Source organism: Clarias gariepinus, chromosome 1, assembly GCF_024256425.1.
Source record: "Clarias gariepinus isolate MV-2021 ecotype Netherlands chromosome 1, CGAR_prim_01v2, whole genome shotgun sequence".
Taxonomy (NCBI): Eukaryota; Metazoa; Chordata; class Actinopteri; order Siluriformes; family Clariidae; genus Clarias; species Clarias gariepinus.
The window spans coordinates 36672257-36684596 of record NC_071100.1 but is presented as its reverse complement, the minus strand read 5'-3'; the positions used below and the strand labels follow the sequence as shown (position 1 = coordinate 36684596).

Below are 12340 nucleotides of genomic sequence, written 5' to 3'. Positions count from 1 at the left end.
AAGTTTAAGCAGTTAACTTGCAGTGCAAATTCTCCAGGTCTCAACTTGATCAAGAATCTGTGGGATGTGCTGGACAAACAAGTGCAATCCATGGAGACACAAACTTACAACTTGCAGGATTTTATCTACTGCTAATGTACCACAGTACACCTTTGCTGGTGTTGTGGAATACATGCTTAGACAGGTCAGAGCATTTTCATGGTACAACCAGGACCAACACAAATTGTATAACGTGGGCCATTTTATTTCATTTAGATTCATGATGTTTTCCGTGATTATAAAGACAAAATCAGTTGGCCAAACTGGGTAATTATTGAGTTCATGTGTTTTAATCAGGTCCCTTATCCCCAGTGAAGGGCAATCTTAATGCTTCAGCATATCAAGTCATCTTGGACCATGCTATGCTTCCAACTTTGTGGGAACAGTTTGAGGAAGGGCCTTTTCTATTCCAACATGACTGCGCCCCAATGAACAAAGCAAGGACTATAAAGACATGTCTATAAAGTCATTTGATGAGTTCAGTGTGGAAGAAAGCAACTGGCCCACACAGAGCCTTGACCTCTACCCCATCGAGCACCTTTGGGATGAAATGGAATGGAAATTGCGAGCCAGGCCTTCTTGTCCAACATCAGTGCCTGACCTCAAAAATGCTCTACTAAATGAATGGGCATGAGTTCCCACAGAAAAATTCCAAAATCTTGTGGACAGCCTTCCAAGAAGAGTAGAAGCTGTCATAGCTGCAAAAAGGGAGACCAACTCCATATATAGGAGTATATGTACTGTATTTGGATACAATATCATTGCAGGTTTAACCAAATACTTTTGTTCATATAGTGTAGCGCTATTGCCCTCTGGTGTTGATCTGCCCAGCCTCTTTAGTGAAGATTTTTCTTTATCACATGAACGTAATTATGTTAGACCTTGTATATTTATTAATTCATGCATCAAGTGATAAAATGTACAGGAACGATTACTGTCTCTCTCGAACAATATAAAAAATGATTGCACTATTCATTCCTATACGAATATATATTTTTTTCTTTAGGGAAAATACTTCATAGAATTCCAAAATAGCCTTGGGCATCTTGTTAAAAGGGGAAAACTGAAAGAGTGTGCTGTTCTCCTTGTCTTATGTCTTATGGTCTAGCTGAGTGTGCGCTTTTGGACGCAGTTTTGTTCGTCACGCGCTCTTTCCGTTGCCGCGCGCGTCAGAAGTGACCGCGTCAGGGAGAGAGAGCTGCGCGCGCATGCGCACTGGGGCGTGAGCGCATCCTGGAGCACAGTGCAGAGATGATGATGGTGATGATGATGATGATGGGCGTGTGAACAGCGCGCCGTGAAATTATCCACAGTGGTATCCACCAGTGGTAATGCGGTAAGGTGTGCTCGGATTCTGTGTGTTTTAGAATTTATTATTTCTAGAATTTCAGAGTGTAAAGTGATTGCACTGTAACTGTATGTCTGGCTTTTATACGGCTTGTATATGGCGCTTGTGCTTTGACAGATTCCTCAGGCTGTGTGAGGATGCGCTGGAGAGATACGACACTAATCACAGCCTGTATTATAATAATGAAAATAAAAATAATAATAATAATAATAATAATAATAATAATAATAATGTTTGCTTGACATTAGCCATTAGTCTTTTAATCTATTTAAAGGAATAAAATTGACTGAAAGAAAGCAAATCAAATCATTTGGCATATGTAGTTTTACAAATAACCCCATAAACTGTGGTCTGTTTAATAAGTTGGGTTTACTGTATGCTATTAAACCAAAGAATAATATCTAATAATAATAATAATAATAATAATAATAATACAGTCATCTAGAAACCTCTGTAGTCCAACTATGGAAAGCCAATGGTGATGATTATTGTATTTGTTCCCATTTTATGACCGTGGTGGAACCTCCGATCAACATTAACATATGCATTCACACACTACAGGCAATTTGGGAACGCAACTTAGCTTAATCTGCATATCATTAGACTGTGGGAGGAAACCGGAGTACTTGGAAGAAACCCACTAAGCATAGGGGGAGAATATTCAAAGTCCATGCACACAGAACCCGGGCGGGAATCAAACCCAAACTCTGGATGTGCAAGGCGACAGTGCCAGCCACTAAGGCACTATGCCACCAATAATATAATAATAGTTTTAAAAAATATATAATAATAGTTCCAATATTCTGCTAATCTAATCACAAAACTATAATGTAATGTCTTTTATACTGTATCTTGAAAAATAACTGGCATGATTTATGGAAATTGTTGTACGAGCTGTGTGTATGCATGCATATGTTGTGCTGGTGCCCAGGTGCTGTGCTGTAATTGATCTCAATGGATTTTTGTTATTTACTAAATGCCTGCTGTGTATTCTGGCATGCAGGCCTTTTTTCCGGACACATCCCAGTGGAAGGCTGCTTAAATGAATTAAGAGTGTTACAGCTTGCAGAGTTTCTGCATCACATTAGTGTTTTAATTGCAGTACATTCGCCTACACAGTTAGACTACAGCCTACCACAGAAGTACACTTACACAGTGAACTTATATAAGTAAGATAATGTCTTGTGTTGCCTCATGCTTGCCTATTATTCATCTTTCTTTTTTTTTTTTTAAAGAAAATCTATATATTTGTTTGAAACTATGTATGATGTTATTATGTTATAGCTTATGGGGTCTGAGCGGGTGGAGATGGGGAAATGTCCCGAACAGGACACTGGAAATGCCGTCCAGATGCCTATCACTTCTTCCAACAAAGATATGCAGGACAACGTGAACAGGTACACTATTGGCTGGCTGAACGCCCCTCCAAACGCTTGCTGCTTCTGCTGGTGCTGTTGCTGTAGCTGCTCCTGGTAAGAACTTGAATCATTCTGTGCAACTCTATAGTACCTGTAAAAAACGTTTGAAAGCGGTTGCACTCAAATTGGTTCATGAAGCCATATAAGCGCTTTTTTTTTTAATTGCATAGGACCAAGCTAGCATATTTAATATTGCTGTTTTGATGCTGGAGCTTTTGGCACAGTTTGGTTTTAAGTCATAATAACAGATGGCCTGTGGAAATTTTTTTTTATCTATGTACAGTACATTGTTTTATATTTACTGTATACCCTATTGTAAACTATGTTTTTATTTGTGTGTGTAAGTGTTAGGGAGTGCATCAGAATTAGGTGCAGGTGTGCTGGGAGACTTTATTAATATTATTGGAAGGACTGTATGTTTACAGCATGGTCCCGATGGAGTCGCACATGCACAGACCTGTATACACAGACTGATACTGCTTATTCTAACGACTTGTACAATGTACTGTACATTACAAGCCTGTTATATTATTATATGCATGTATTTAGTCTTACAGTAAGACCTTCTAAGGAAGAAAAGATTCAGGAGAATATGCACGAAAATGAAATACAAAAGGAATTTGCAGTCGAGGAACCGTAAGTATGATTTATTCATTTTACATTCTAATGTAATGCAACATACAAATAGAGTTGATATCTGATATTACCCAAATGATATCAGGCAAATAAAGTTGTGTTCCCTCTTAAGTCTGGTTCGTCTCAAGGTTTCTTTCTGTTGTCATCTCGGGGAGTTTTTCCTTGCCACTGTTACCCTCAGCTTGATCATCAGGGACAAACTGATAATTATAATGTATACAAATTTCCTTACAATTTTCAACTCGTTTTCATAATTTTGGAATTCTGTGAAGCTGCTTTGCGACAATGAAAGCACTATATAAATAAAACTGAAATAAATTGAATTTAAATCAACCTTATTTCTTCCCATCACCTCTCACTCTAATGTTAACTTTAATGTTTACTTGCACATATGAACTAACACCTTACCAAATATGTCCTTTATTTCTGCAACAGCTTTTGTTAGATGCATTGCAATGTGCAAAATTCATCCTGCTGAAAATCTCAGAAAAGAATAATTATAGATTTAGATTTGTGTACTTTCTTAGTATACGGAAAAAAGATGAAATTCTTGACTCTGACAAACAAATTTACTACAGTAAGCGGTGGATAGAGGCAGACAATGCTTAAGATCACTATAGTATTTATGTAGTGAGTGAATTATCATTGCAATGTCAAAATCCCAAATGGAACTCAGTGTAATGGATGATAAATTCTGTCTTTGGCTGTACAGAGCTGGTCCAACACTAGAGGAGGCCCAATCGTGGGCGAAATCATTCGAGCACTTGATTAAGAGCCCGAATGGCCGGTCCAATTTCCGTCAGTTCCTTAAGAGCGAGTTCAGCGAGGAGAACCTGCTGTTCTGGCTGGCTTGTGAGGACTTAAAGAAACAGACCAACCGAACTGTGGTGGAAGAGACTGTTAAACAAATATATGAGGACTATGTCTCTGTGCTGTCACCTAGAGAGGTATATTTACACTCAATACCACAAAGACAACATCTACACAGACCCAAATGAATTCTTTATTGTTGTAACTATAGGATTATAAACAGCATTGGTGTTCCTTTGTTTTGTTGCCTGTGTTGCCTAGGTGAGTCTGGATTCACGTGCACGGGAGGTGATTAGCAAGAACATGATGGATCCGTCCTCACAAACTTTTGATGAGGCACAGCAGCAAATATACACGCTCATGCAGCGAGACTCGTATCCTCGTTACATGGGCTCCAGCATTTATGCAGACCTCATTGCAAGTTTGGAAGCAGCTAAAACAGCTGAGGAGTCCTAACACACAGGCACATAGACTCACATATATACATATTACACACACACACACACACACACACATACACACACTTCTCTGAACAATTCACTTACAATGATATGATCTAAGACACAAATACATTTGCTTCCAAAAGTATTAGAATAACAAGGCCAATTTAGTTTTTGCTACACACTGAAGACATTGAAGACAAAAGTTTAGAACAGTGCAACTTATGTTTGATACTGGGCATCTTTTTTAAGTGATCAAAAATATTGAAACATAGCTCTGAATGTCAGTTATAAAGTTGGACCCCAGATTTGGAGACTGCATTTGCTGTTAAAAAGCATAAACCAACATTCACAACCAAGTTCAGAATGCTGTATATTAAAGAAAAGTAGTCAGAACCAATGTACAAGCATTGGGAATATCCTGAAATAGAATGAAACCACTGATGTACCATTAATCAGACATCGAACAGGTTGGCCAGTGAAAACAACAGTAGTTGTTGACAGACACATTATGAGATTTGTGAGGAAAACACCCAAAAGACCTGCGACATAACCTTCAACAATCACATGGCTGGAGTAAAGGTATCACAATTCACCATTCTGAGAAAATGGAAGTTCAAGAGCAGAAATATAAAAAGCATACGATAAGATGCAAACTACTCATTAGGAGGAAGAATCAGAAGAAAGGCCAGATTGCAATATGCAAATAAATCTATAGATGAGCCACACATGATCTGGAACTAAGGTTAGCCTCAATCAAAGTGATGGAAATGCCAAAATGTGGAGAAAGAAAAATCTACTCCAAAATCTGCTTCAAAACAGCTCACTAGTCAATCACATTGGAGGCTTGCATGGCTACTTCTGGATCAGGTACACTGATATTTATTAATACTGTAACTCCTGATAGTTTTCAGAAGTCTAGAAAACATTTCTGTCTACCGGTTTACAGAGAAATGCATTTGATCTAATTATAAGGAACAAGATAATGACCTGTAACACACTTCCAGCACAACAAAGCACTTCCTCAAGGGGAAAAAAGGGGGTTTTAGCCAAGTCAATCAACAGAGTTTAACCCAAATTACCATGCATTTCAGTTCCTCAAGAGGAGACTGAAGGGAGAAACCCACCTAAAACATAGTAAAATCTAAAGGAACAATATCAGTGGATGCAGCTTGATTCAGCTATTGCAAGCAATGGATATGAAACCACGTATAAAGTGTTATTTACTTTATCTGATCTGTACCTAGAATTTTGTTCATGTAAAAATTGGATGGTTTTCCACCAAAAGTGTCATGTTCTTGGTTGTTTACTGCATTTAGATATAACATGCAGCAAATGAATGCTGAAATTCTGATCTATCGCCTCATTCATTGTTTGATTTCAAACCCATATGTGTTTAGTGTAGAGCAAAAACTAAGGATTGGCCTTGCTGTACTAATATTTGGAACAGTAATGTAAATCATCCAGCAGCACACAACATTATTTTATGTCTTAATCAGATTTCATATATACCTCTGGAACAGGCTACATTCATTACATGTCACCTTATACACTGCCCTGATGTACGCCTACTGTTTCATTCTTATGGATTTTATAACACTTTGACTCTGCTAAATTATTAGTTAGTGGTAAAAAAAAAAAAAAAAAAGGAAAAATGCTAGTATTCTGCTTTGGTCTTAGGTTTCTACCATTGAAATGAAGATATATTTGAATATTTATCTGCCTTAGCTGTGCAAAGAGCACTGAAACGGCAGATGAATACTTGTGCCTTGCTATACATACTACAAAAGATCTACAGTATATTAGGTTATATAACAGTTCATAGTATAAAGTTCGATACAAATTGAGGTGCTTTCAAAAATAGAAGAACAGGAAACGGTATGAGTACATATAAAATATATGAATATCTTTCACACATACAAAAACAATGCATACACACATTAGAGCATCTACAATATAACTTGGACCAATATAGCTCAGTTTCCACTCGTCTATTTATTACGAAATGCATGTTTTTGAAGTTCAGAAGATGCATTTGATATATTCACTTGTGTATACCGGAATAAACTGTATAGACATATAACTTAATAATAAAGCACAAATATTTGTCAATATGGCAGTGTCCTTTTCGAAAGTCTGTCTTTCACTAAATTAAAGGCTAAATTTTAGCTACAACCTCAAACTTGGAGTAGGTAAAGAGTGTATTCTCAACATTTGTGATGTTCATCACTGCTCCAAGCATAATGAAAAATTAAGTTATTTTGAAACTTACCCACACATGTTTAGAGTGTTTGCATGTGGTTCACAACTTTTGTGAAATGTAAAATAATTTTCTGGAAGAAATTTTTTCGAATTGAGATCTGGGGAATTGGAAGCCGGATCAACTACATTGAACTCTTTGCATGTTAAGCCCCATATGCTACAGGCTTGTTTTGACACCTTTTCACGATAACCAGCATTAATTTCTTTTCAGCAATTAGTTCTACATTCACCTTTCTGTGGGATCGGACCAGAAGGGCTAGCCTTTGCTCCCCCCAGGTATAGTTGAGCCTCGTGATCCTGTCCCGATTGTACTGGTATATAACCAATAATCAATGTTATTCAATCCACCTGGGGGTGGTGCAAGTGTCATGGCTGATTGGTGTGTATCTCACATACAAAGTCAAAACTGGTACAAAAAAACATCATTTATATCTTTTATTGTGTATCATTTTATTATCAGGTATCCTTTTGTTGTCAACCAAACTCTCTTATATTCACATGGCTTATTTCATTAAACTATTTCAAGTTAGAGTCCAAGAGTTCAACAACTAATTATATATTAGTTTTCTGACAGTTGATCTGTCCTATGACATATCAACACTAGGTCAAAAGTAACTATTTTTTTAATTTAAGATTTTTTTTTTCTAGCTGTGTTTGTAATTCTGAGCTTACAATGAGGCAAATAATTACACCCCTGATGTTAGGTTACTCATCTTTTCCTTCCCTTAGCAAACAAATAGCAAATCCGAAAGAGGCAGTTAACTGGCTAATTAATAAGATAACATATTTAATCAAGAACAACAACAGAATTTGTAAATTATGGGTACATCAAAACATGAGCTGAGAATGACTTTAGTCTGGTTTCGGGTAGGCTTAGTACGAAGCTAGGTATTTGGTTTAGCCCAGGATTTGAATTTAGCTTTTTTGTTGTGAGTTCAGTCAGTTCGGGTGAAGAGACAGCAGCTGAAGAGAGCTTGTGCTCACTGATCAGTGTAAAGGATCATTAAGGCTTTATTGATTAGTCGATTGGAGGCAACTGCTTCTCAATGAACTGTTTTATATCCATCATTTCCTGTTGAACAGAAAGATTAAAAAGGTTTGATTATTTATCCAACAAACCTCAATCTTTGGAGTTATTATACAGGGTGGCCCAAAGGTCTGGATTCATAGGAATTCTTCTAATTTTATTTTTTTCATTTTCAAATCCAATATGGAATAGAAACCAACCTAACACCACTTGATATTTTTTTCTGAAGTCATGTGAGGTCTTAATGTAATTTGCCCCAGGACTGCATTAAAGGAGGAAATCGTCTCTGCATGTGACAACAGATTTAATACATTGCATAATGTTATATAATATAAATATATATGTATACAAAAGTGCCACAAAGTCAGAGGCTGTCAGTTTGATCATTAATTTATACCTTTAAACAGATTTCTTTTGTGGATCCAGACATATGGGTGACCCAGTATTCTGACAGGTATATTAACTAAACATAAGTCAAGCGAAATCTGACACTGTTCCATTAATTTAGGGACCTACCTCTGGGCAGGCACTGTGGGCCATCCCGGGATATGTTTTGAAAGTGATGCTGTTAGGCTTTAGCATGGTCTTGAGTTTCTCCACTGTAAGACGCCCAAATATCAATGGAACCAGTGGGTCTGCCTCACCGTGACACTGTAGCACTGATATATCCTTATTAGTGCCAATCACTGACTGTAGATACAGAGAGAAAGACAGAGAGATAGAGACTTATAATCAAACTGCATATAAATGTAAATATGGAAAAACATCTAGATGGTTTTGTCAATATATTGTAAACCTTTGAGAAAGAGTTCCTGAGAGGAAGCCAGCAGCTCAGAGCAACAACACCTGCAAGTTTCTGATGAGTTTTTAGAGCTGTATAAAGAGATAGTGCACCACCCTAAACACACAAATCCACACAAAAAGATTAAATCAATAATTCACCATCACTGCTCCATGTGGTAATGATACCTGAATTATAAACTCATTTATTACTTAGATTAATTTACAACACCCACAGAATTTACAAGAATTTTTTTAAGCAATTAAATTTCACTGCATCATTTCTGACCTGAGAAAAGCCACCTAATACAATGCGATGAGATGGAATTCCATTCTTTACCTCCTGATCAATCAAAGCTTTGACTGCAACAGGAAAGAGAAATTAGAGGACATAAAACATTCAACACATTTAGAAGTACATTTACACCTTTCGCTGAACACCAAAGATGTACGCACTGCTTTCTGAAGCTTTTTTAATCCCAGTCTCATCCTCCTCTGCATCTGGACCCAACCCAATTATATCAAACCTATGAATGAGGACACAAATCAAATAAGTTAAAACACGACTGGTTTGTAGGTTAAGGTAAAATTCTAAAGCATAACTGATACTTACCAGGAAGGCATCGCCATGTTCATGTTAAGAGTAACTGGCGTGACTGGTCTGCCATAATCCATGACCGGAAGAAAAAGAAAAGGAAATGAAATAACTTAACCATGGATATAAATTATATAAACTTGCGTGTATTTGATAATATGGTGCATAGTACGTACGCATGGGGGCAAATGTACTTTACATAAGTGGTCTTGATCCCAGCCATAGCTTCAGCCCAGCCATGCCTAATGGAAACAATAGCAAGTAATAATTATGTTAACGTGGCAATTAAATTTTGTTGACTCATGCTTACGTCAGTGGTGTGCACACCTTACCCTGTATCTCCCAAGCCATGAAGGAAGATTACCTGGAAATTTAAACAAACATCCAAGTCACCGCTAATTATCACAAAGCACATTTATAATAATCAGACTGTTACACATTTAATGCCAGTTTTAGCCAAACAAATAATTTAATCAGAATCTAAACAATCTTTTTTTATTAATACAACAAAACCACATCTACAGTATCTAATATGCAGCCAGTGGCCATTTTATTATACATATCTATCATATACTGTATGAGTGTTTATAGCTGTGAAAATACTGACTATACCATTCAGGATAAACAAAGATACATAGCCAACCTCTTTTACCTCTAATGACAGATAGGACAATTGCTCACAAAATATTATTTTCGTGTGTGTGTGTGTGTGTTGCTTGTAGAAGTAGTTTGCTTATAATGAAATCAGGCACTGATGTTGGGTGAGAAAGGCTGACGTGCAGTTGGTCTTCCAGTTTATCCCGAAGGTGTAGAGTGTGGTTAAGGTCAGGGCTCTGTGGAGGACCCTTGCACAGAGCCCTGTATAAGTGTCACTGTAGGACACTTGTTCTATGACTTCAACCTTGGCAAACCATGTCTTCATGGGGCACTGTGATGTACTTCCAGTAAAGGGATGCTGTATTGCTTCTACATACTAAGACATTAAAAACCTTGGATAGCGAGCATAATTCGTCCCGGAAGCGTGCTTGTATATCAATTCACTTGTATATCAGAGCAAATTTCCCCCATAAGAAATAATGAAAACTCTGATGATTCATTCCACAACCCAAAAATATTCATATAAAAATTATTAATACAAAATATAAAGTAAAAATAAAAGGAAATTAACCTGCACTTTACCTTTGAAAAGAATCATGACTGGTGTACGAATTCTTGTGCGCGTGACCAGAATTAGCTGGTTTTTAATTTGACCATCCATAACTGATCGGCCAATCAGCCTCAGATATAAGTAATTCTGTGCCGAGCATGGAAGCTTCCAAGTGGCACAACAGAAACTCATTTTTACAGTATTACATTATAAAAAAGCCTCTCTGCCGTTTTTCCAAATTCTATTTAAATAATAATTATGACGGATGACGTAAAAGAGATATGTGCTGCTCAGTAAAAATGTAGCTCTATTTTAACTTAAAATTAGTTAAACTATTTTAACTTAAAATTAAGTAAAATAATTAATGTAACTAAAAGTCATGATACCTCAGGTATCATTGGTTGTTGGGTTTTTGAATCACACGATACCACCGGGTGTTTGAACCTCCCCTCTCATCTGTGTGTGCTAAGTGTGCATGTTCTCCTTGGGCTTTGCGGGTTTCTTCCAGGTACTCCAGTTTTTGCTGGCTTTTAAGCTAATTAGTGTTTCTAAATAGTGTATTAGAAGTTTTGTTTGAATGCTGCACTTGGTTTTTAAGTTAATGTTATAAGCAACGGGCTACATTTAAGTAATCATTAAACTTTTTTAAAGGTTTAAAATTGTAACGAAATAAGAAAAAAAAATGTAGTACAGAATCGGGATATTTATAAAATCGTCATACTTATATATTCGCAATTTTTATTGAATCGGGACCGAGGTATCGTGATAATATCGTATCAGGAGGTGACTGGTGATTTCTGTCCCTAAGAAGCACATGGAGATGTGATGGTCAGGTGTCCATTCAAACATAGTGTATCTATCAAATAGGGTCATTCTGTCATGCTAAAATGCTACTACAAAGGTGTGCAAACCTCTCTACCTCTCTGCGTGCGTGCGTGTGTGTGTGTGTCTTACCGCCGCTGTAGCTTTGCGCGCGGCCGGTACAATGGCGGGAAGCGGCGCGGACATGTTATTACCGCACATACACCGGGAAGAAGGGTGACATTCAATAGGCGAATAAGCGTGCAACCTGCTGCTCAAACCGTATCGCGTGTAAAATAAAACTTTGGTTTCTTATTTACAAATTAAACTAAATTAGGTAAGGCAGAACGCCAATATAAACCAAGAAGCCTCAAAGTTTTCAGAGTGTACAGCAGACTAGCTTAGATCCATGCAGATCCTCAAACAGCTGCCTGCACCCGAAAACCGTTCTCCGTTCAGTTCTAGTCTAACATGGTCATGTTTTAAATTCGAGTAGTAAATGGAAAAACCTGATCCAGGATCAGCTCTCTGCGGTAACTCAACCACACATACCCATACTTTAAAGTGACACAGGAAGTCCTGCCTTTTCGCATGCTGTTTCGCATCACGTTTCCTGATTGGTCGAATGTTAATGTTATGAATAGTCCGCGGCTGCTATTGGTTCATCAAGTGCCAATAAATTGTTGGTCAGGTTGACAGTGACATCTGCTGCAATTGCCCCGTTTTAAAGTTTAAATGGATTGCAACAAGAATAAAACATCCACTGTATTTGCTGACATTTTATAAAGTGACAAATGGTCAAGCATTAAAATTATGACTGGAAATGTATAAATTGGAATATGTTGATAGACAAGAAAGAATGGGAATAGTTAGGGGTGGGATTCACACTCTCCCCAGGTTACCTGGACACACACTGGGTAAGGTGGGTGACTCTGGATGCACAGTGGGACAATTCATCCCAGATGGGAATATGATTGGATAATTGGGTTGATGATTGTACTGTGCACTTGGTGGCAATTTATTGTAGTCAATCCACC

At 37.4% G+C, this 12340-nt stretch overlaps 2 protein-coding genes across 2 annotated transcripts; one reads left to right on the top strand and one right to left on the bottom strand.

Annotated features, from left to right (window-relative positions):
- The first annotated feature begins 2674 nt into the window (after positions 1–2674).
- On the top strand, positions 2675–4757 carry LOC128527180 (regulator of G-protein signaling 20). The gene is made up of 4 exons (XM_053499529.1): positions 2675–2859; positions 3355–3441; positions 4154–4388; positions 4513–4757. The coding sequence occupies exons 1-4, from the start codon at positions 2675–2677 to the stop codon at positions 4705–4707; spliced, it is 702 nt and encodes a 233-aa protein (XP_053355504.1). The 3' UTR covers positions 4708–4757.
- Positions 4758–7375: 2618 nt separating this feature from the next.
- lypla1 (lysophospholipase 1) lies at positions 7376–11791 on the bottom strand. The gene is made up of 9 exons (XM_053498689.1): positions 11457–11791; positions 9688–9719; positions 9532–9597; positions 9374–9421; positions 9217–9287; positions 9050–9123; positions 8777–8878; positions 8497–8670; positions 7376–8025 (listed from the first exon to the last, which is right to left on the bottom strand). The coding sequence occupies exons 1-9, from the start codon at positions 11523–11525 to the stop codon at positions 7972–7974; spliced, it is 690 nt and encodes a 229-aa protein (XP_053354664.1). The 5' UTR covers positions 11526–11791; the 3' UTR covers positions 7376–7971.
- Positions 11792–12340: the final 549 nt, after the last annotated feature.

Bases quoted from the DNA above. Each gene is read 5' to 3' on its own strand.
- LOC128527180 (XM_053499529.1), top strand. From the start codon at position 2,675: ATGGGGTCTGAGCGGGTGGAGATGGGGAAATGTCCCGAACAGGACACT. The intron at 2,860-3,354 runs GTAAGAACTTGA...GCATGTATTTAG, and splicing joins TGTTGCTGTAGCTGCTCCTG to TCTTACAGTAAGACCTTCTA. The intron at 4,389-4,512 runs GTATATTTACAC...TGTGTTGCCTAG, and splicing joins CTGTGCTGTCACCTAGAGAG to GTGAGTCTGGATTCACGTGC.
- lypla1 (XM_053498689.1), bottom strand. From the start codon at position 11,525: ATGTGCGGTAATAACATGTCCGCGCCGCTTCCCGCCATTGTACCGGCC. The intron at 9,598-9,687 runs GTAAGGTGTGCA...TGTTTCCATTAG, and splicing joins CATGGCTTGGGAGATACAGG to GCATGGCTGGGCTGAAGCTA. The intron at 8,879-9,049 runs GTCAGAAATGAT...TTGTGTGTTTAG, and splicing joins TATTAGGTGGCTTTTCTCAG to GGTGGTGCACTATCTCTTTA.